This window comes from Piliocolobus tephrosceles, chromosome 16 (assembly GCF_002776525.5).
Source record: "Piliocolobus tephrosceles isolate RC106 chromosome 16, ASM277652v3, whole genome shotgun sequence".
NCBI lineage: Eukaryota > Metazoa > Chordata > Mammalia > Primates > Cercopithecidae > Piliocolobus > Piliocolobus tephrosceles.
This window is the reverse complement of record NC_045449.1, coordinates 26,692,888-26,715,830: the sequence shown is the minus strand read 5'-3', so window position 1 is coordinate 26,715,830 and position 22,943 is coordinate 26,692,888. Positions and strand designations below refer to the sequence as shown.

The window sequence follows — 22,943 nt, the reverse complement described above, 5'->3', positions numbered from 1 at the left end:
GGTACCTAGACTTCCTATGAGAAAAATTTTTTTCTTTCTTTTCTTTTTTTTTTTTTTTTTTTTTGTTGTTGAGACAGAGTCTCGTTCTGTCGCCCAGGCTGGAGTGCAGTGGCCAGATCTCAGCTCACTGCAAGCTCCGCCTCCCGGGTTCCCGCCATTCTCCTGCCTCAGCCTCCCGAGTAGCTGGGACTACAGGTGCCCGCCACCTCGCCCGGCTAGTTTTTTGTATTTTTTAGTAGAGACGGGGTTTCACCGTGTTAGCCAGGATGGTCTCGATCTCCTGACCTCGTGATCCGCCCGTCTCGGCCTCCCAAAGTGCTGGGATTACAGGCTTGAGCCACCGCGCCCGGCCCAATTTTTTTCTTTTCTTTTCTTTTTTTTTTTCTGAGACAAGGTCCCTGTCCCCCAGGCTAGAGTGTGGTGACACGATCTCCACTCACTGCAACCTCTACCTCCCAGGCTCAGGTGATTCTCCCACCTCAGCCTCCTCAGTAGCTGGGATAACAGGCGTGCTCCACCACACCCGGCTAATTTTTTAGTAGAGACGGGGTTTCGCCATGTTGCCCAGAGTGGTCTGGAACTCGAGAGCTCAAGGGATCAGCCCGTCTCGGCCTCCCAAAGTGCTGGAATTACAGACTCGAGCCACTGCTCCCAACCAGCACATTTTATTAATACTTATGATTCCCCCACATCCCCACTGCCTTCCAGACACAAAACAATCAATCCATTGCTGCCTCATAAAAACACAAATTCATCACCCTTCCCTCCCTCCTGAATTCCCTGTTTTTCACAAAACTGGCTCCCCATCTTCCAGAAATAATCCTTTTCTTTCCACTCTCCTTACATCTCCCAGGTTCAATTCCTTACAGTTGGCCAGGCGCAGTGGCTCACGCCTGTAATCCCAGCACTTTGGGAGGCCGACGTGGGCGGATCACTTGAGGTCAGGAGGTCAAGACCAGCCTGGTCAACATGGTGAAACCCGTCTCTACTAAAAATACAAAAATTAGCCTGGCGTGATGGCGCGCGCCTGTAATCCCAGCTACGCGGGAGGCTGAGGCACGAGAATCGCTTGAAATCGGGAGGCGGAGGTTGCAGCGAGTCGAGATCGCACCACTGCACTCCAGCCTGGGCGACAGAGCAAGACTGTCCAAAAAAAGAAACAAATCCTTACAGTTGCCTCTCCCCTGGGAAGAGGAGAGCCAACTTCTCTTTGCTCCCGGGCTCTTCACCTCCAATCCAGCCTCACATTCGGTATACAGTATATGGCCAATTTTCTAGAAACACATCTCCAGTCTGACTCTGCAAATCATAAACCTCGGGGACTTCAGGCTTCTTCCTCCCTGGTGGAGTATTCAACTGCTCCACCCCAGCATACAAGAACCAACTCAATTCGGCGCCACATTCATCTATCTCCCTTTATCCCTTCTAAGTGGAATACCGCTCCAGCGCCAACGCAATCTCCTCCTCCCTCGCCCTTCCCTAATCCCTTGCCTGCCCTGTTTCCCTGTTGAGCTCCTGAAACACTTCGCATCTCTCCCCATTATTCCAGCCTACCTGGTGAAAAGGTTATTTGAGGACCTTGTCTACGCTGCCCTCACCAGATCCCGCTCCCGGCGCCACAGGCTGGGCTCCAACAGAAGCTCCTCAATCTAAGTGTCTAAGAGAAACCCAGGGAGTCTCCACGAAGGAGGGACTTTGCCCACTACAGACTAACACTGGCCTCCGAATCGCCTTCCTGGAGATTCGGCCCAGCGGCTCTCAAGAGTCGGTAGGGGCAAGAACGTTTCCCCGGTGCAGTGGAAGAAGACTGCGGGCCAGCCAGGGCCTCGGCATCCGGGGCCAGGGCCTCGGCAGGCGCCCGCTCGGAAGCCGGCAGCCCAGAAGCGGACGACCCACTGCTCAGCGGGACAGACCTCCGGCCTTGCCCCGGAACGCCGCTTGGACAACAACCTTTCCGCCGAGTGCAGGCCGAGCGCTTTTGGGCGCAGCACGCAGGAACCGGAAGTCAATGGAGGAAGACCGGACCTACTGACTCGATTTGGGGATGTGCGGCCCGACCCTCTTCATGGCGGGAGGTAGGGTGCTTGGAACACTGGGGTAGTTTCCTGTCTGTCACTAGCCTCTGACCCTAGAGGCTAATGGAATAGGGCTGGAGGTATTCTGGATGAACCTGGAGTGTTTCCTTCCTCATGTCCCTCGTGTCCTAGAGTGTTTCCTTCCTCATGTCCCTCATGTCCTAGCGTGTTTCCTTCCTCATGTCCCTTGTTCAGGCCCCTCCCTTGGAGCCCCAGCCTAGTTGACGGGGCGGTTTTCAGAACACTTGTGCTTCCCTGGCCTCAGGGTCCACGGGTGGCTCCTCAGTGTGGGCGGATGGTTCAGATTCTCACAGCCGCTTGCTTACCTCTGGCTGCATTACTTTCCTGTGGCTGCGATGTTAGAGTGACTTCCCACTGGTTTTACAAAGTTATGCATTGTATGGTGTTTCTCATACTTGCAAAAATGTCATGGTAGAAATCTTGAAAAGTGTACTGAAGAAAAATAAAACTGCCCTTAAATCCACCACTTAGCTGAAACATTTCTTATAAACGTATAAAATTTAATTTTATTCAGTTCCACCAGATGAGATACTAAAATGTGAAAATGGAAGTGAAGACAAACCTTTTTTTTTTTTTTTTTTGAAACAAGAATTTCACTTATATTGCCCAAACTGGAGTGCAATGGTGCGATCTCAGCTCACCATAACCTCTGCCTTCCGGGTTAAAGCGATTCTCCTGCCTCAGCCTCTCGAGTAGCTGGGATTACAGGCATGTGCCACCACGCCCGGCTAATTTTGTATGTTTAGTAGAGTCAGGGTTTCTCCATGTTGGTCAGGCTGGTCTCAAACTCCCGACCTCAGGTGATCCTCCCACCTCGGCCTCCCAAAGTGCTGGGATTATAGGCGTGAGCCACCATGCCCGGCCTAAGACAAACCTTAACAGGAAATATTAGTTACAAAAAGATTCCTCTAAATTAAAAATATCAAAAACGTTAAGCAGTTGGAATAATTATTTCAACTGCCTTCTTCCTAATGGGTATAAAATACAGTTTTCTAGGTAGTAAAACTTCGGACTGATCCATAAAAATCCGGACATCTCTCGTAACTTGAAAACAACAAAAGCTGTATTTAAAACTATGTAATATAGTTTAAAAACTAATCCTCTTTTAAAGATGATTCTCCAGGACAATTTAATATTGTCCTCTACTAGTTCTTAAATTCCGGGAAAGTTTTGTGACTTTGCAAAGGATCTAGTCAAGCTTGCAACTAACACTAAAGGAAGTAGGACATCCAACTTATATTGCTGCATTTTCCTTTTAGAGAGGTGGAGATACTTTCTGGCCCCGTCGAGGTCATCCCTGTTCCGGGTCTTACATAATTCCTGCTGTCGGAAAAAATCCACTACACCTAAGAAAATTACTCCCAATGTTACTTTTTGTGATGAAAATGCAAAGGAGCCTGAAAATGCACTTGACAAGCTCTTCTCTTCAGAACAGCAGGCTTCCATCTTGCATGTGTTGAATACAGCATCTACTAAAGAACTTGAAGCTTTCAGATTTCTTCGTGGAAGAAGGTCCATCAATATCGTAAAGCACAGAGAAAACTTTGGGCCATTTCAGAATTTAGAGAGTTTAATGAATGTGCACTTGTTTAAGTATAAAAGTACAGTTGAAGTTTGTAATTCCATACTTCATCCAGAGACTAGAGGGGAAAAAAGAAAGTTACCGGAAAACCGGTTCCTGAGAAAGTTCCTCAAACCAGACATAGAAAGAGAAAGACTTAAGGTATATTCTTCATGTCTGCTATACTGCCTAATATTTGAGAACCTACTCTGGAAAGCAGTCTTCTGGGCATTGGGCTGGGAAGTGGCTAAGACAAGGTTCTTCAGGTTTAGTTGGCAAATACATGATTACTACCAAATAATGAGATGTACAGATAGTAAATTGGCAGTTGAGAGGAGAGAAAACAATGGGCTGTGACTGTTGTGGAAAGTTTACTGGAAAAACTCAATTTAGATCTTAAAGGAGAGATCCTTTGGCTGAGAGAGGAGGGGATTCTAGGTAGAAAGAACAGTTAGTATTGAGAAGCAGGTCTAGGCAAGGCTTATTTAAGAGGAGTGTCATTGGAGATACTAGGCTGTGTCTAAGGGTGATGTTGGGATTAATGAGAAATTAAGGAGCAAAGATGGGTTATGGCCATTCTAAAAGCAATTCTTTTTCCATTATCTTAAAAAAATAAGTACTACAAATATTTGACACAGCAATTATTATTATTATTTTTTTTTGAGACGAAGTCTTACGCTGTCACCAGGCTGGAGTACAGTGGCACGATCTTGGCTCACGACAACCTCCACCTCCCAGGGACAAGTGATTCTCCTGCCTCAGCCTCCTGAGTAGTTGGGACTACAGGCACACGCCCCCACACCCAGCTAATTTTTGTATTTTTAGTAGAGACGGGGTTTCACCACGTTGGCCACAATGGTCTCGATCTGTTGACCTTGTGATTCACCCACCTCAGGCTCCCAAAGTGCTGAGATTACAGGTGTGAGCCACTGCGCCTGGACACAGCATTCAAATATTAAACTTTAGAGGAACTCATGTCCTGTGTAACATTGCTTGATAATCATTATCTCATAAAAATCATAAGCACCATTTTTTTCTAGACCAGTGGCTCCCAGGATTTTGAGAAATGTGGGTACTTTTGAAAACCTGATGAAAGCTGTGGACCCTTTTCCTGTAGAAAAAGATATAGCACATATACACAGAATACTGCACAGTTTCAGAGGACTGGCAGATTCTGTTAAGTCCGCTCATGGACTCCAGGTAGAACTGCTGCAATTGATCTGGAACATATTTCAACCAAACTTTTCAGGGAGGATTCTCATCCAAATTCATGGCCAAAACTATTTATACCCAGATTATAGTGCAGTTGCATCTTATTTAGGGGGCTGTATTCTAAAGTCAGTTTTTATGGAGACATAAGTCATGCAGTAAAGTCCTTTCAGAGAAAATCGGCCGGGCGCGGTGGCTCAAGCCTGTAATCCCAGCACTTTGGGAGGCTGAAACGGGTGGATCGCGAGGTCAGGAGATCGAGACCATCCTGGCTAACATGGCGAAACCCCGTCTCTACTAAAAAATACAAAAAACTAGCCGGGCGAGTTGGCGGGCGCCTGTAGTCCCAGCTACTCAGGAGGCTGAGGCAGGAGAATGGCGTAAACCCGGGAGGCGGAGCTTGCAGTGAGCTGAGATCCGGCCACTGCACTCCAGCCTGGGCGACAGAGCGAGACTCCGTCTCAAAAAAAAAAAAAAAGAGAAAATCGATTGCCCACAAAGTATTGTGTGTAGTCTGGTTCAGTAATGCTTATGCACACTAAAGCTTGAAAGTCACTGAGCTAAGAAAAAAACCAATAGAAAGTCTGTATTTTGGGCATCTATACTCCTTTATCTTTAAGATATTTATCCAGTCCTTAGCATTGAAAGGGAGATGGGAATAGAACTAATTGTTCATGTTTATTTGCCTCTGTATCTATAGAACATACTAGTTTGTTAATATAACTAAGTGAGCCATGTTGGGGAAAGGTGATAGCATTGTACTTCATTGTCAGCCCATACTTGATAGGGAGCAAAATCTAAATATTCAATTACTTATATATCTCCATGTAGAAGCCCTATAGGCAACCCAAACTTAATACATTAAAAACCAAAACAAAACAAAAAAATTTCTTCCCACCTTCCCTAGGGTCATCTTCATCATTAATGATGCCATTCAGTCACTGATATAAAGCTGGAATTATCTTAGACTCCTCATTAAACCTATGTATTAATTCTGTTCCCACTGTTTCTTTTCCTTCTGTCATTGTCTTCAATTCTTAATACTTTCTCATGTTATAACAGGTACCTAACACAGATCCCTACCTTTAGTTCCCTCCAGGCCATCTTTTACACCATCTGATTTTTCTGAAATGTAAATCTTATGTTATTCCTTACCATTCTGTTTTTTTAGTGGCCCCTGTAGCACTCAGGATAAAGCAGGTTACTTATGGTTACAGACACCTGCCTAGTCCTCTGCCCTTGTTCTATTCAGTCTTTACTCTACTGCCAGAGTTTGAGATGTCAAACAGCCTATCTTTCCCAACATCTGGGCGAAATAACTTCCCGTTCACCATCTCATTCTCCTAGTTCTCCAGCAAACCTTCCCTGATCACTTCTCTCTACAATAGTTTTATGGTGGCATTTCTTATAATGTAGAGTTACGTTTGTTTCCTAGTATCTAGTGCAGACCCTGGCTACACTTGAGTTTGAATGCCTACTTTGGGCTAGGTGCTGAGATGAGTATAGTTTCTTTATCTATAAACTGCTGTTGGTTACCGTTTAATAATTACTCCACGGTGGCTCACGCCCATAATCCCAGCACTTTGGGAGGCAGAGGCGGATGGATCACTTGAGGGCAGGAGTTCAAGACCAGCCTGGCCAACATGGGGAAACCCCATCTCTACTACACATACAAAAATTAGCTGGGTGTGGTGGCAGGTGCCTGTAATCCCAGCTACTCAGGAGGCTGAGGCAGAAGGATTGCTTGAATCTGGGAGGTGGATGTTGCAGTGAGCCGATTGTGCCACTGCACTCCAGCCTGGGTGACAGAGTGAGACTCCATCTCAAAATAATAATAATTACTCCTGCATTTCTTTTCTCAGTTCATAAACTATAAGTTGTTATTCCATAAACTAGTTAGGCATTCTGAATTTGTAGATTATGTTTGCATGTGTAAAATGTTTATACTTCTGGCCAGGCACAGTGGTCCATGCCTGTAATCTTAGCACTTTGGGAGGCGAGGCAGGTGGATCATGAGGTCAGGAGATCGAGACTATCCTGGCTAACAAGGTGAAACCCTGTCTCTACTAAAAATACAAAAAAATTTTAGCTGGGTGTGGTGGCAGGCGCCTATAGTCCCAGCTACTGGGAGGCTGAGGCAGGAGAATGGCATGAACCTAGGAGGTGGAGCTTGCAGTGAGCCAAGATCACGCCACTGCACTCCAGCCTGGGCGAGAGTGAGACTCCATCTCAAAAAAAGAAGGAAAAAAAAAAGTTTACACTTCTAATTAAACCAGTTTTTTCTTTTAGGCAGTTAATAGTATCATATCTATTGTTTTTGGTACTCGAAGAATTGCCTGGGCTCACCTTGATCGTAAATTGACAGTGCTGGACTGGCAGCAAAGTGACCGTTGGAGTTTAATGAAGGGAACATCATACTCATCATCAGTCTACTTAGAAGAGGTAAGGCAGTTGCACCTCCAGATTCCTACCTGCTAGAGTGTAGTTTAATCTTCTGGTCCCAAAAGGAATGTAATAAAATAGTAAAGATGGGTTTTCTTCTGGTACTTGTTACTCACTTGTTCCTATTACGTTTTCCATCACCTTTGATTTTTAAAAATTCAACCTTTAGTTAGTTCAAGAAATGCCTTGTGCTTTTAAAGGCAGATACTGAGAAAATCAATGGTATTTCATTCTAAATGTTATAGAACATTATCACTGTCTTTTATTTATACAGCTTATTTTTCAAAATGCCATCACATTGTGTCATTTGAGTTTTCAAAACCTTGTGAAATGGGCAGGAATTATCACCTTGATCATACATACGAAATCTGTGGTTCAGTCAAGCATCTGATGTGATTAGTCAGTTGCAGACGTGATTGATTCTTGCTAGTTATTCTAACCCTATGGTCTATCCCAGAAAATGTTTGAAGGTTCATAAAAGTTTTAAGTTGTCTAATCTTAAAGCCAATACAGATTTTAGAAATTATGAAGTCCATTGTACAGATCAAGAAACTGGTACTTAGGAGTACTAAACAGCTTAGCTGTTGTTGTGACACAACCATGACCAGAACCAGACTGCTCATAAAATGGCTTTTTCAGTTATTTCAAAATTGTCAATAGTGATACAGTATAAGTTAACTAATTATAGTATTTTAAAATAGAAGTGGGACAGAGAGGGGACCAAACATAAAATGTAATGAATTATTTCTGCTCCTTTATTTTGCCTTCTTTTAAAAGATTTCCTCGATCATTTCAAAGATGCCTAAAGCAGATTTCTATGTTCTGGAAAAAACAGGACTTTCCATTCAAAACTCATCTCTGTTTCCAATACTGCTACATTTTCATATCATGGAAGCCATGCTGTATGCCTTATTGAATAAAACTTTTGCCCAGGATGGGCAGCATCAGGTGCTGAGCATGAATCGAAACGCAGTGGGGAAGCATTTTGAACTGATGGTTGGTGACTCCCGGACTAGTGGAAAAGAGCTCGTGAAGCAGTTTCTCTCTGATTCTGTACTGAAGGCGGATCCTCGGGTGTTCTTCCCATCAGATAAAATAGTCCACTACAGACAGATGTTTTTATCTACTGAACTACAAAGAGTAGAAGAGCTTTATGATTCATTATTACAAGCTGTTGCCTTCTATGAATTAGCAGTGTTTGACTGAGCCTTAGAATTCTGAGGTTAATGTGCTACAGTTATATTAATGTATAATTATTAGCTCTAATGTAACACCAACTGTTGTGAACATCCATGTTATTGGAAAAGAACACATTTTGAGTGTATTTTAGATGTTTAAATTCTGACTTTTGGCTATTAAATGGTTTACACAATAAGCCAAGACCAAATCAATAAACATTTTATGAGATTCTGTGCCTTTCAGGTTAATGTGTTAAACAGTAAGATGGGGCTTGGTGCAGTGGCTTATGCCGATAATCCCAGCACCGTGGGAGGCGGAGGCAGGACTGCTTGTGCCCAGGAGCTCAAGAGCAGCTTGGGTAACATAGCAAGACCACAAATTTTTAAAAATTTTTCATCAAAAAAAGAAACAGATGCCAAATTCACAAAACAAGAAACAAAGTTATCTCCCTTTAAAAGCAAATACTATCTATACTAAGCATTTGCATTATCATCATATTGTTAAAATAGGGAATAATGGTTTTCCTAGGTGGTACTTATAATAAAGCTGGCCTGGCGCAGTGGCTCACACCCGTAATCCCAGCACTTTGGGAAGCCGAGGCGGGCGGATCACCTGAAGTCAGGAGTTTGAGATTGGCCTGACCAAAGTGGAGAAACCCTGTCTCTACCAAACAAAAAATACAGAATTAGCTGGGCGTGGCGGTACATGCCTGTATCCCCAGCTACTCGCGAGGCTGAGATGGGAGAATCGCTTGAATCTGGAAGGCAGCGGTGGCAGTGAGCCGAGATAGTGCCATTGTACTCCAGCCTGGGCAACAAGAGTGAAACTCCATCCCCCCCCCCCAAAAAAGGAATAAAGCTAAAGATAACCGATAACACAGCTTATAGAATCATCCTCTTATTCTCTAAGTAGAATGTGGTTTGCCACACTGCCTCCAAAAGCCGATTTTCTTTTTTTGAGACAGGGTCTCACTTTATCACCCAGGCTAGAGTGCAAGGGCATAATCACAGTTCACTGCAGCACCTCCTAGCCTCAAGCAGTCCTCCTGCCTCTCTTGAATAGCTAGGACTAAAGACACATGCCACCATACCCAGCTAATTTATTTTGTGTAGAGACAGGGTCTCACCTTGTTGCCCAGGCTGGGCTCAAATTCCTGGCCTCAAGCAGTCCTCCTGCCTCAGCCTCCCAAAGTGCTGGGATTACTGGTGTGAGCCACCATACCCGGCCCCAAAAGATGACTTTCATCAGCTCAAATATATTAGCCAAAAACAAACAAGCTTTGTCTAATAGGCTTTTTTTTTTTTTGAGACCTAGTCTGGCTCTGTTGCCCAGGCTAGAGTGCAGTGGCGTGATCTTGGCTCACTGCAACCTCCGCCTCCTGGGTTCAAGTAATTCTCCTGCCTCAGCCTCCCAAGTAGCTGGGACTATAGGCATACACCACCATGCCCAGCTAATTTTTGTATTTTTAGTAGAGATGGGATTTCGCTATATTGGCCAGGCTGGTCTCCAACTCCTGACCTTGTGATCCTCCTGCCTCAGACTCCCAAAGTGTTGGGATTACAGGAATGAGCCACTGCGCCCAGCAGGCTCATTTTTTGACTTTGGAATATTTTAACTTGACAGACCATCTTTTGATGTCCATTTTACCACTGTCTACCTTAGTTGAGGTCCTCAATATATCTTCTTTATGAACCTAAGTCTCTTTGATGTCAAAGTACTAAATATCAGTGGTGCGTGCCTGCCAGCTACTTGGAAGGCTGAGTTAGGAGGATCACTTGCACCCAGCAGTTTGAAGCCAGCCTCGGCAACATAGCAAGGCCCCATCTCTTAAAAAAACAAAACAAAACAAAAAAAGTATTAAATATTTTCTGTAACATAAACATTTTCTATAATCTAAAAGTGAAATATACTTGTTAAAAAAAATTTCAAATAATCTGAAACAAAGCAAGAAATGGAAGCCCTCCCTTCTCTAGCACCTCCAACTCCCTAGAGTTGGTATACACTCTTGACCTGTTGCCACGCACAAATAAAGTTTCTACATTTACATATGTTATTGTGTACCTAAACATCTCCACTTTGGAAATGTAGATACCTCAATCTATGCATGTCTAAAAAGGAAATCATTCTCTTTCCATCCAAACCATCTCCTTTGCCATTGTTTTCTATTTTGATAGTTTCTCCAACTACCTAGTTGTTCATAACAGAAACATGGCATTATCACAAAAGTGAATCTAAATCTTCCAGGAATTTACTGTCTTTAAAATTGAAAGGCTGGGCGCAGTGGCTCATGCATGTCATCTCAGCACTTAGGGAGGCTGAGGCGGGCGGATCACCTGAGGTCAGAAGTTCAAGACCAACCTGGCCAACATGGAGAAACCCTGTCTCTACTAAAAATGCAAAATTAGCTGGGCATGGTGGGGCGTGGTGGCACATGTCTGTAATCCCAGCTACTCGGGAGGCTGAGGCAGGAGAATCGCTTGAACCCGGGAGGTGGAAGTTGCAGTGAGCCAAGATCACACCATTGCACTTCTGCCTGGACAACAAGAGCGAAACTCCATCTCAAACAAACAAAAAAAAATGAAAAGGCTGGGTGCAGTGGCCACATCCATAATCCCAATACTTTGGGAGGCCAAGGAAGCGGGATCACTTGAGCTCAGCTGTTGGAGGCTGTGGTGAACTATGATTGTGCCACTGTACTCCAGCCTGGGCAACAAGAGTGAGATCAAGAGTGAGACCTCTTCAGGAGATCGAGACCATCCTGGCTAACACGGTGAAACCCCGTCTCTACTAAAAAATACAAAAAAACTAGCCGGGCGAGGTGGCGGGCGTCTGTAGTCCCAGCTACTCCGGAGGCTGAGGCAGGAGAATGGCGTAAACCCGGGAGGTGGAGCTTGCAGTGAGCTGAGATCCGGCCACAGTACTCCAGCCGGGGCGACAGAGCGAGACCCCGCCTCAAAAAAAAAAAAAAAAAAAAAAAGAGTGAGACCTCTTTAAAAAAAAAAGATAAAGTTTTTTTTCCCTGAATTATTATAAACCTAAAAATAAATAAAATATTAAATGTGTCCCTATTAGGGAGGAAAATACTCCCATTCTTTTCTTTTTTTTTTTTTAAGAGGAGAAAAAACAGTATTTTAAAAATATTTTAAAAAATACTTCAGGCCAGGCACAGTGGCTCATGCCTGTAATCCCAGCACTTTGGGAGGCCAGGGCAGGCAGATCACCTGAGGTCGGGAGTTGGAGACCAGCCTGACCAACATGGAGAAACCCTGTCTCTAATAAAAATACAAAATTAGCCGGGTATGGTGGTAGGTTCCCATAATCCCAGCTACTCGGGAGGCTGAGGCAGGAGAATCGCTTGAATCTGGGAGGTAGAGGTTGCAGTGAGCCAAGATCCTGCCATTGCACTCCAGCCTGGACAACCAGAGCAAAACTCCATCTCAAAAAAAAAAAAAAACCAAAAAAAACTTCAGAAGATCTTATTCTCTCTACTGTACAGGGATGAAATCTTTAAGTTATATCCTATATTCAAACCCATACAATATACATATTTACCAAGGTGATTACATCTGAACTCTTTTTTAATAAAGCCTTTAGCTTTAACCTTTAATTAGATCAATACACTAATTAATGCAAGAAAAAGTAAATTGAACAAATAAGAGGTAAAAATATCTATCTTCATACACATTTATAAACATATACTGTTCAAAACTGTACGATATAGGCTGAGCACGGTGGTTCACGCCTGTAATCCCAGCACTTTGGGAGGCCAAGGCGGCTGGATCACTTGAGGTCAGGAGTTAGAGACCAGCCTGACCAACATGGTAAAACCCTGTCTTTACTAAAAATAAAAAAATTAGCTGGGCAAGGTGGTGGGCTCCTGTAATCCCAGCTACTCAGGAGGTTGAGGCAGGATAACTGCTTGAACCTGGGAGGCAAGGGTTGCAGTGAGCTGATATCAAGCCACTGCACTCCAGCCTGGGTGACAGCGAGATTCCGTCTCAAAAAACAACAACAACAAAAAACTGTACAATATGAGGATCCTTAACTTTTGGGTTAAAAATATAATTCATCAGATAATGCTTTTGTTTTACTTTTTTTTTTTTTTTTTTTTGTAAAGCCAGTCAAATTTAGCAGTGGGAGATTGTATACCAACTTTAGTGACACTAATTTATCTGAATATTAAGCTAATATAGAATATAAACACTTGAAATAGGGAGTTCATCTTAATAAACTCTACCTTCCAGAAACAGTTCACTCACATACAAAAAATACTCCAACAAAGCTAAATCAGATAATACAAAAAATTCAGAAAAAAATATTACAATCATATATACAATTTGTAACTCAAATATTTTAAATATTTGCCCACCAATAAAAAAATATACAAATTGTTTGTTTAAAATGTACATTGAGAAATATACTTTTCCATGAAGATCCACATAATATAAAAATGTATCTTAAGGACCACATGATAATCTATACAAAGCATTGTTAGTATGAAACATTAAGGGAAGTCAGCTGCCAAAGTATTCACAGTCTCTTTTGGAATGTCAAGATGAATTCCTTCAAAATAGTGCAGGAATCTGTCAAAATTACAAAGAAAAATACAATTTAATATTAACATTTTCATCTTATGAAAATATGTATTAATCTTGAAAAAACTATCTAAAATGTTGTTTTTAATAAAGCCTTTACCTTCTTTTACTTTTTCCTTGTTCTTTTAGCTTCTCAGTCTTACAGATGTTTCGAAGGGTTGGCAGGTATTCAGTTATACTAGCTTGTCTATTACCCACATAGAGAAGAGATCGACTCGAAAATACACGTTTAATGACTGCTATCCTCTTCCAAGCATTGCTATAAAAGTAATGCATTATTTTTAATTTTTAATGCCCAAGAAAAATGCAGTAATCCCAATCACAACCAGTTTAGTTTCCTTGCCTCTGGCCTAGACCAGATGACATTTCCAGATTAATTTCCTGTCAACACATCAATCACTCCCATACTGAAAAATCTCAGTAACTCAAGCCTGTAATCCCAGCACTTTGGGAGGCCGAGACGGGCGGATCACAAGGTCAGGAGATCAAGACCATCCTGGCTAACATGGTGAAATCCCGTCTCTACTAAAAATACAAAAAACTAGCCAGGCAAGGTGGCGGGCGCCTGTAGTCCCAGCTACTCGGGAGGCTGAGGCAGGAGAATGGCGTAAACCCGGGAGGCAGAGCTTGCAGTGAGCTGAGATCCGGCCACTGCACTCCAGCCCGGGCGACAGAGCAAGACTCTGTCTCAAAAAAAAAAAAAAAAAAAAAAAAGGCAAAAACATGGAATCAACCTAAGTGCCCAAAAATGGTGGATTGGATAAAGAACTATCTGCTATCTATCACAGCAAGACCAGACTCCCTCCTGGGTCATTCAAGCGTTACCTAAATCCACCCCAATCACTCATTATTTCTCTTCCCAGCAATCAGGCTGGTCTCCTTCACTGTCTCATTAGAAGCTACATTATTAATGTTAAGGGCTTATGATGATCAATAGTACAGTATTTTTAAATTAAGAAAAAACTAATGATTTCCCCTTTACTATTTATTACTAAAAAATAAAAAGTAAAGGAAGTAAGACTTACTCTAAATTAGCTGCTGACTGACTAAAGTATACATTATTGCGCTTTTGTGAAATATAAAAAGTAAGATCATTGGTTGGATCTCTTCCTAATTTCTTGCAAGAATTCAAGGTTTCCAGTGCTTTTGAAATAGTAGAAGAACATTTAGTAAAGCTGAGAGCTTCTGCAGCTGCTTTTAATTCTCCAGAGCTTTGAGAAGTCCATCCATCATTACTCTCGAGACTAAACTCATCACAAAGTCCACTTTTAACCTTTCCATTTGTCCAACTAAAGTCATTTCTACCGTATTCGTTTTGTTCCCTTACATCAGTTAAAAGGGCATCTAAGAAGGACATGTTATCCATGAACTCAGAGAGAGAATTTAAACAATGAGAAACAAGGGCAGAACATTTTTTTTCTGCAGTTGTTTTGGGAGGACAAGGAATAGATTTCTTTGTCTCTGGATTGCTTCCTTTGTCTCTGGCTTTGCTTTCTTCTGAATTTGAGGAAGACGACACAGGGGACAGCCTAATAGATTCATCAGGGAAGTCCAAGTCAGTGTCGAATAAGTCACTATCATCTAATATTACCAATGTTTTCTTTTGTTTCTTTTTCTGGGACTTTTTCAATGGCTGTTCTCTTTCAGAATGTTTCCTAGCAAGACAGTTCATACTTTTTGTTGCTGTACTGGCATCCACAGTTACTGATGAGCCACAAAAGTTTTTAGTTTCTGGAATGGTATCAACTGGTAATGGTAGAATAAACTCAAGATTACTATATAAAAAATCTACATTCCGCATTTGGAATTCTGTAAGAAGCTGGATGAGTTTATGCCATTCTTCCTTTGTTGTGATTTTGTGCTGAAAAACAATGTTGAGTAAAGAAATGTTATAGCAGTACATAGTTTGAACACTTCTTGTATGAATACAGTGTTATCCCTATTCTAACTTCAAAGTATTGAGTCACTACCCCTCATAATTTTATTTATCTATATTTAATATATCAAAATAGTACTGTAAGTCTAAAAATTAAATTTAGAGAATTAAATTTTTAAATTAAATTAATTTGGAGAATTAAATTCTCTATATATGTAGTATATACTGCAATATTATTAGAAGCACATTTATTTAAAACCACTTCTCTGAAATAGTCTATCTGAAAAATTTTCTAAATTCTATTCTAAATCCTATAATATGCATTCAGAGCAATGCCTATGCACCATTTGTTAAAGTGATAGAATGTGTTAAAATCAGAGACCTAAGGCTTATACAAATTATAGGCATATTTAAGTTAAACTTAAGATTCAAAAGATAGGAGGCTAGTATTGGGAATATGAAAAGGAATATAAATTCAACATTGCAAAACAGATATTGAAAATACCTTTAAAAATGAAAATAAGTCTTCAGATGGGGAAAAAATGTTCTTAAGACCAAACAAGGTCTCAGCACAGCCACTGTCACATTTCGGAAGGTCTATACATTTCTTTTTAGTATTTTTAGGGTAAATTTTGTTATCAAGGCCATGTCCAGAGCAAACTAGTTGTACATTTCTGCTATTTCCACCTACAAAATAAAAGAATATCTTAGCTTTCTCCATATATGTATTAAACAAATTGTATCAAACAATTATTTAAAGCCTGAGATCCTTTGACATCTTCTGGACAAATACCCCCATTTTGTTGTTTAATTCATTAAGAGTACAATATAAGCATTATTCTTTTTTTTTTTTTAAAAACAATGTATCACTCTGTCACCCAGACTGAAGTGCAATGGTGCAATTTCAGCTCACTGAAACCTCCACCTCCTGGGTTCAAGTGATTTTTCTGCCTCAGCCTCCAGAGTAGTTGGGATTACAGGCATGCGCCACCACACCTGGCTAATTTTTTCATTTTTAGTAGAGACGGGGTTTCACCATGTTGGCCAGGCCGATCTCAAACTCCTGACCTCAAGTGATCTGCCCCCTCGACCTCCCAAAGTGCTGGGATTACATGCGTGAGCCACTGTGCCCAGTCATAAGCATTATTTCTACCAAGAGATAAACTAAGTGAGGTGATGGTGGGGGACTTTCAAAGCCATCCAACAGAAAAAGTACAAGGACTGTGAGCAGGCAAATCACAGAAGAAAATAAATGCCTAATATTAATTTCAGGCTGGGTGAGGTAGCTCACGCCTGTAATCCCAGCACTTTGGGAGGCTGAGGCAGGTGGATCACTTGAGCTCAGGAGTTCGAGACCATCCTGGGCAACATGGTGAAACCTCGTCCCTACTCAAAATACAAAAATTAGCCAGGCATGGTGATGCATGCCTGTAGTCCCTGCTACTAGGGAGGCTGAGGCAGGAGAATAGCTTGAACCTGCGAGGCGGAGGTTGCAGTGAGCTGAGATCACGCCACTGCACTCCAGTCTGGGCAACAGAGTGAGACTCCAATTCAAAGGAAAAAAAAAAAGAAACAGTAATTTCAGCCGGGCACAGTGGCTCACACCTGTAATCCGAGCACTTTGGGAGGCCAAGGCAGGTGAATCACCTGAGGTCAGGAGTTCAAGACCAGCCTGGCCAACATGGTGAAACCCCATCTCTACTAAAAATACAAAAAATTAGCTTGGCATAGTGGTGCGTGCCTATAATCCCAACTACTTGGGAGGCTGAGGCAGGAGAATCACTTGAACGCGGGAGGCAGAGGCTGCAGTGAGCTCTGGCCTAGGCGACTAAGCGAAGCTCCGTCTCAAATAATAATAATAACAATAATTTCAAAGACCTAATAAGAAGATATGCAATTTCACCAGTAAGCATGGAAATGTAATTTTAAAATAATATACTGTACGTGTTTCACTTTTTAAATTGGCAAAATTAAAAGAATTATAATGTAGTTCTGTCAGCAGTACATATGAAAAAACCATCATATACTATTCATGGGAGCATAAGTTGGTACAATTGTCATCAGAGGGCAGTCTGACAACAACTATCAAAATGTAAAGTGTATACACCCTTTGTGACCCAGCAGTCATACTTCTAGAATTCTCTCCATCAGTATTACAGACATGTTCAGGGATATATATATAAAGATATTCACCGTATATTGAAAATAATTTAAATGTCTATAAGTAATGGTTAAATTACGGTATATCCATTCTATTCTATAGAAAAGCATGCAGCTGTGAAACACAGTGGGATAATAGGACCATATGTGCTGACAATAAACTTAAAAATAACTAACAACATATATAATAATAGGTTAATTTTCCTAAATAAGTATTTTTATGTTATATGCATAAAGGTCTAACTGTGGCTACTTTCAAGAAGTAGGGGAATATTGTTTTATGTATCTGGTTTTTTTTAAAGGCAGGAATGAAATGTATATTAAAAAAAGGACCTTTAAGAAGAGAAACTGGCCAGGTGCGGTGGCTCATGCCTGTAATCCTAGCACTTTGGGAGGCTGAGGTGGGCAGATCACGAGGTCAGAAGATCGGGACCATCCTGGCTAACACAGTGAAATCCTGTCACTACGAAAAATGCAAAAAATTAGCCGGGCATGGTGGTACACGCCTGTAAGCCCAGCTACTCGGGAGGCTGAGGCAGGAGAATCACTTGAACCTGGGAGGTGGAGGTTGCAGCAAACCGAGACTGTGCCACTGCACTCCAGCCTGGACAACAGAGCCAGACTCTGTCTCAAAAAAAAAAAAAAAAGAAGACAAACTATGCTATACTTATTTTCTGTCTTCTAAAGTTCTTGCTGTAACAATTTATATCCAGTGGCATATCAAAAAGTTATTAACTAATTTGTTACACCAGGATATTTTCCATGTGTTATATATTATATTTACTGTTGAGATATGGTTAAAGCTATGGGCTTACACTGAATAGAATATATAGGCATATCTACTTTGAAAAACAATAATATGAAGCCGGGTGAGGTGGCTCATTCCTGTAATCCCAGCACTTTGGGAGGCCGAGGAAGGTGGATCACTTGAGCCCAGGAGTTCAAAACCAGGCTGGGCAACATAGTGAGATCCCTGTCTCTACAAAAAATACAAAAGTTAGGTGTGGTGGTACACGCCTGTGGTCCCATCTACTCAGGTGGCTCAGATGGGAAGACAGCTCGAGTCCAGGAGATTGAGGCTCCAGTGAGCCATGACTGTGCCGCCACTGCACTCCAGCCTGGGCAACAGAGTGAGACACTGTCTCAAAGTAAAAAAAAAAAAAAAAAAAAGAAGAAGAAGAAAAAGAATATGTTAAAATGTTAAACTAATTAAAAGAAAAAACTGATAAGGAATTAATATTACAAAATTTCACCTTGGTTTCCTTGAAATATTTGTGTATTTACCAGAGTAGGATCTGTAACTAGAGAAATGTGACTATGGAGCATGGAAACCACAAACTAAAACTTCTTCAGGCAAGGAACCATGTCTTAACCATGTAAACACAAGACCCAGCATGGAGAAGGTACTCACTTGAATTAGGTAACAATGATGACTGAAAAAAAAAAAAGAAATAAAAGCATTTCTGAAATAATAAAGTACTTAGGAAAGTTAGAATTTAAAGACTCCTGAAGTTAAAAGTGATTGTACATTATAGTTACATAAAAAGAATACTATATATCTATATATCTATACTCATGTAGAAAAACCAATGTTTTTAGTAAGTGAAAAAGTTGTTAAATAATAATTATAGTATCATTTGTTTATAAGGAACCATATGTTAATAAATGTATGTGTAACAGTTTGAAAATTTAAGAGTCAAATTTCTGGGGAGGAAGCTGGACACAGTGGCCTACTTAGGAGGCTAGGACAGGAGGATTGCTTGAGCACAGGAGTTCAGGGCTATCCTGCATTATGATCCTGCCCATGAATAGTCACTATACTCCAGCCTGGGCAATATAGCGAGACCCTACCTTAAAAAAAAAAAAAAGAAAGAAAGAAAAACTTTTGAAGTGGAAAGGGGAACAGGGTGGGAGGTTTTTTCTGTGTTTGTCTTTTAATTTTTTTTTTTTTTTTTTTGAGACAGAGTCTCGCTCTGTCGTCCAGGTTGGAGTGCAGTGGCACCATCTTGGCTCACTACAGCCTCTGCCTCCCGGGTTCAAGCAATTCTCCTGCCTCAGCCTCCCAAGTAGCTGGGACTACAGGCACGTGCTGCCACGCCTGGCTAATTTTTGTATTTTTAGTAGAGACGGGGTTTCACCATATTGGCCAGAATGGTCTTGATCTCTTGACCTCAAGATCTAACCGCCTCAGCCTCCCAAAGTGCTGGGATTACAGGGGTGAGCCACCACACCCAGCCTGTGTGTGTGTTTTTTAAATTAAACAGTGAGATCATCTTAAAAGCGCAACTACAAAAGAGTAAGTAACTTACAGATTAGTTCAAATCTCTCATTTTTGAGGTGAAAAAACAGGCTCAAAAAGGCAAAGTGAATTTTGGAGCTTATATATTAATTGTAAAGAGCAGCATAGCCAGGAGAAAAACCCAACTTTCTAGGTCCAGTTTAATTCTATTTACTCATGTTGACTGCAAAATTTTTTTTTTTAGTCAGAGTCTCACTCTGTCACCCAGGCTGGAGTGCAGTGGCATGATCTTGGCTCATTACAACACTGATCTCCCAGGTTCTAGCAATCCTCCCATCTCCACCTCCCAAGTAGCTAGGACCACAGGCACGCACCACCATGCCCAGCCAAATTTTTGTAGAGATGGGGTTTCACCATGTTGCCCAGGCTGGTCTCAAACTCCTGAGCTCAAGGAATCCACCCGACTTGGCCTCCCAAAGTGCTGGGATTACAGTTGTGAGACACTGTGCCAGGCCAAAATGTTTTATGAACAAAGTTGACATATGCATATTTATTTTGAAGATTAACATAACAAGTTGCTTAAAATTTTTATAATCTTTCAACTATTCTAGTATAGCACAGTTTTTTGTTTTGTTTTGTTTTGTTTTTTTTGAGGCGGAGTCTTGCTCTGTCGCCCGGACTGGAGTGCAGTGGCCGGATCTCAGCTCACTGCAAGCTCCGCCTCCCGGGTTTACGCCATTCTCCTGCCTCAGCCTGCCGAGTAGCTGGGACTACAGGCGCCCGCCACCTCGCCCAGCTAGTTTTTGTATTTTTAGTAGAGACGGGGTTTCACCGTGTTAGCCAGGATGGTCTCGATCTCCTGACCTCGTGATCCGCCCATCTCGGCCTCCCAAAGTGCTGGGATTACAGGCTTGAGCCACCGCGCCCGGCCAGCACAGAGTTTTTTTAAGTAAAAAAAAAAATTTTTTTAGGGCCAGATGTGGTAGGTCACGTCTGTAATTCCAGCACTGTGGGAGACCAAGGCAGGTGGATCACGAGGTCAGGAGTTCGAGACCAACCTAGCCAACATAGTAAACCCCATCTCTACTAGAAGACAAAAAAAATTAGCCGGGCGTGGTGGCGGGGGCCTATAATCCCAGCTACTCGGGAGGCTGAGGCAGGAGAATTGCTTGAACCTGGGAGGCAGAGGTTGCAGAGAGCCGAGATCGCACCACTGCACTCCAGCCCAGGCAACAGTGCGAGACTCCATCTGAAAAAAGAAAAAAGAAATTTTTTTTTTTTTAGATATGGGGTATTGCTATATTGTCCAGGTCAGAGTGCAGTGGCATAATCATAGCTCACTGCAGCCTCAAACTCCTGGGATCATGTGATCCTCCTACTTCAGCCTCCTGAGTAGCCAGTACACGCCACCCTGACCGGCTTATTTAAAAAAATTTTTTTTGTAGAGACAGAGGTCTCGCTTTCTTGTGCACGCTGGTTTTGAACTCCTGGCTTCATGTGATCCTCCTGCCTTGGCCTCCCCAAAATTTTCTTGTAGAGACAGGGGTCTCACTATGTTGAGCAGACTGATCTGGACCTCCTGGCCTCAAGAGATCCTCCACCTCACTCTCCCAAAGTGCTGGGATTACAGGCATGAGCCACTGCACCCAACCATAGCACACATTTTCAAATAGGGTCCCATAATAGAAATGTCTTTAATAACAAATCAACTTACCATTAAGGGTTAATGGTCGTTCTTCTAAAAATCCACCTCCACTTCTAATCCAGAATTGTAAGTAAAGGATACTTTTTCTGATATCACAAGTATTTGCAGTTAACAAGGTTACAAAGTCTTTTACATCAGTTCTAAAATTCTCAGTTAAGCAAATCATTTGTAGGTAGCTGGCAACATTTAGCTTCAAAACAGAGAGAAATGTGGTTAACTGCTGAGTTAAAATAGATACAGCAATAATACATACAAATAATATCTAAAAGTGAGACAAATTTTTGCTAAAATTCACATTATCCTAAATGCTCTTCTTGAGGATGAAACTGCTTTAAAAATATAAGGGAATACACTACTAAATTAAAAGCATTTATATGTATTTCTTTTTTTTTTTGAGACGGAGTCTCGCTCTGTCACCCAGGCTGGAGTGCAGTGGCCGGATCTCAGCTCACTGCAAGCTCCGCCTCCCGGGTTTATGCCATTCTCCTGCCTCAGCCTCCCGAGTAGCTGGGACTACAGGCGCCCGCCACCTCACCTGGCTAGTTTTTTGTATTTTTTAGTAGAGACGGGGTTTCACCGTGTTAGCCAGGATGGTCTTGATCTCCTGACCTCATGATCCGCCCGTCTCGGCCTCCCAAAGTGCTGGGATTACAGGCTTGAGCCACCGCGCCCGGCCATGTATTTCTTTTATTAACTGTATATTGTGCAAGACAGCAAGGAAACTTTTATAGGAGATTCTCCAGCCTGAACACTGGCAGTTTTACAAACCTTGACAAAACCCCTTAGGATTAAGTAACAGTATAGCTTGATAGAATATCTTACGACAAAATTATAAATATGATACTGTAACACTGAAAAATACACAATTTTTAAAAAACAGGTTAGAAATTGTACTAATGAGTGCATAAAGCTAATTAATTTTTTTTTTGTAGAGATGGGGGTCTCACTATATTGCCCAGGCTGGCCTCAAACTCCTGGCATCAAGCAATCTTCCTGCCTTAGCCTTCCAAAGTGCTGGGATTATAGGCACAAGCCACTGTGCCCGGCCAAGAAATTGAGAGAGGCTGAGGCAAGGAGATCACCTGAGGTCAGGAGTTTGAGACCAGCCTGCCCAGCATGGTGATACCCCATCTCTAACTGCAGCTACTCGGGAGGCTGAAGCAGGAGAATCACTTGAACCTGGGAGGTGGAGGTTACAGTGAGCCAAGATCACACCATTGCACTCCAGTCTGAGCGACAGAGCGAGACTCTGTCTCAAAATAAATAAATAATTCAATTTATCAAAGAGTTTTCCACAAAGAAAACTCGTAAATTCACTGATGAAGTATATAAAATACTAAAAAATAAAGAATATCAAACCTATACAAACTCTTAGAAAAAAGTGAAGGAAACATTTCTCAACTCTTTTTGGGGGCAGCTTAACCTTAATATTTAAAGCTAACAAAGACAATTCTTAAAAAAAAAAGAAAAGAAAAAAAAAGAAAGTTACAAAGTAGTATTCCTCAAGAAAATAAACATATGAATCCTTAATAAATTAATCACAAATCTAATCAATCAATAAATAAAGTGAATACATCATGACCAAATGGGGTTTATCATTAGAAAATCAGTCAGTGTAATTCACCATAGAGATAGATGAAAGTAGAAAAATATGATTTCAACACATGCAAAAGAAGCTTTTGATAAAATCCAATACCCACTCTCGATAAAAAGTCTAAGAAAATTGGAATAGGCACGGGGCCGTGGCTCACGCCTGTAATCCCAGCACTTTGGGAGGCTGAGGCGGGAGGATCACGAGGTCAGGAGATCGAGACCATCCTGGCTAACACGGTGAAACCCCGTCTCTACTAAAAAATACAAAAAACTAGCCGGGCGAGGTGG

At 41.9% G+C, this 22,943-nt stretch overlaps 2 protein-coding genes across 2 annotated transcripts in view; one reads left to right on the top strand and one right to left on the bottom strand.

Moving 5' to 3' along the window:
- Window positions 1-1,427: 1,427 nt before the first annotated feature.
- Window positions 1,428-8,718, top strand: TEFM (transcription elongation factor, mitochondrial). Its single transcript, XM_023182858.2, has 4 exons — window positions 1,428-2,075; window positions 3,356-3,819; window positions 7,156-7,308; window positions 8,086-8,718. Exons 1-4 carry the CDS (start codon window positions 2,045-2,047, stop codon window positions 8,512-8,514), a joined length of 1,077 nt encoding a protein of 358 aa, XP_023038626.1. The 5' UTR covers window positions 1,428-2,044; the 3' UTR covers window positions 8,515-8,718.
- A 4,103-nt stretch (window positions 8,719-12,821) lies between these two features.
- ATAD5 (ATPase family AAA domain containing 5) overlaps window positions 12,822-22,943 on the bottom strand; it is a 62,541-nt gene continuing 52,419 nt past the window's right edge. The window contains exons 18-22 of the mRNA XM_026452256.1: window positions 21,072-21,252; window positions 15,464-15,645; window positions 14,108-14,943; window positions 13,183-13,341; window positions 12,822-13,070 (exon numbers count right to left, since the gene is read on the bottom strand). Coding sequence (XP_026308041.1) covers window positions 12,992-13,070; window positions 13,183-13,341; window positions 14,108-14,943; window positions 15,464-15,645; window positions 21,072-21,252 — 1,437 coding nt within the window. The 3' untranslated portion in view covers window positions 12,822-12,991. The remainder of the gene's footprint in view (window positions 13,071-13,182; window positions 13,342-14,107; window positions 14,944-15,463; window positions 15,646-21,071; window positions 21,253-22,943) is intronic.

What these genes read in the sequence shown, in the direction of transcription:
- TEFM (XM_023182858.2), top strand. Translation starts at nt 2,045, where the DNA reads ATGTGCGGCCCGACCCTCTTCATGGCGGGAG. An exon ending in GACCCTCTTCATGGCGGGAG is followed by an intron (nt 2,076 to 3,355) that starts GTAGGGTGCTTG and finishes TTTTCCTTTTAG; the next exon opens with AGAGGTGGAGATACTTTCTG. An exon ending in CATCAGTCTACTTAGAAGAG is followed by an intron (nt 7,309 to 8,085) that starts GTAAGGCAGTTG and finishes TTCTTTTAAAAG; the next exon opens with ATTTCCTCGATCATTTCAAA.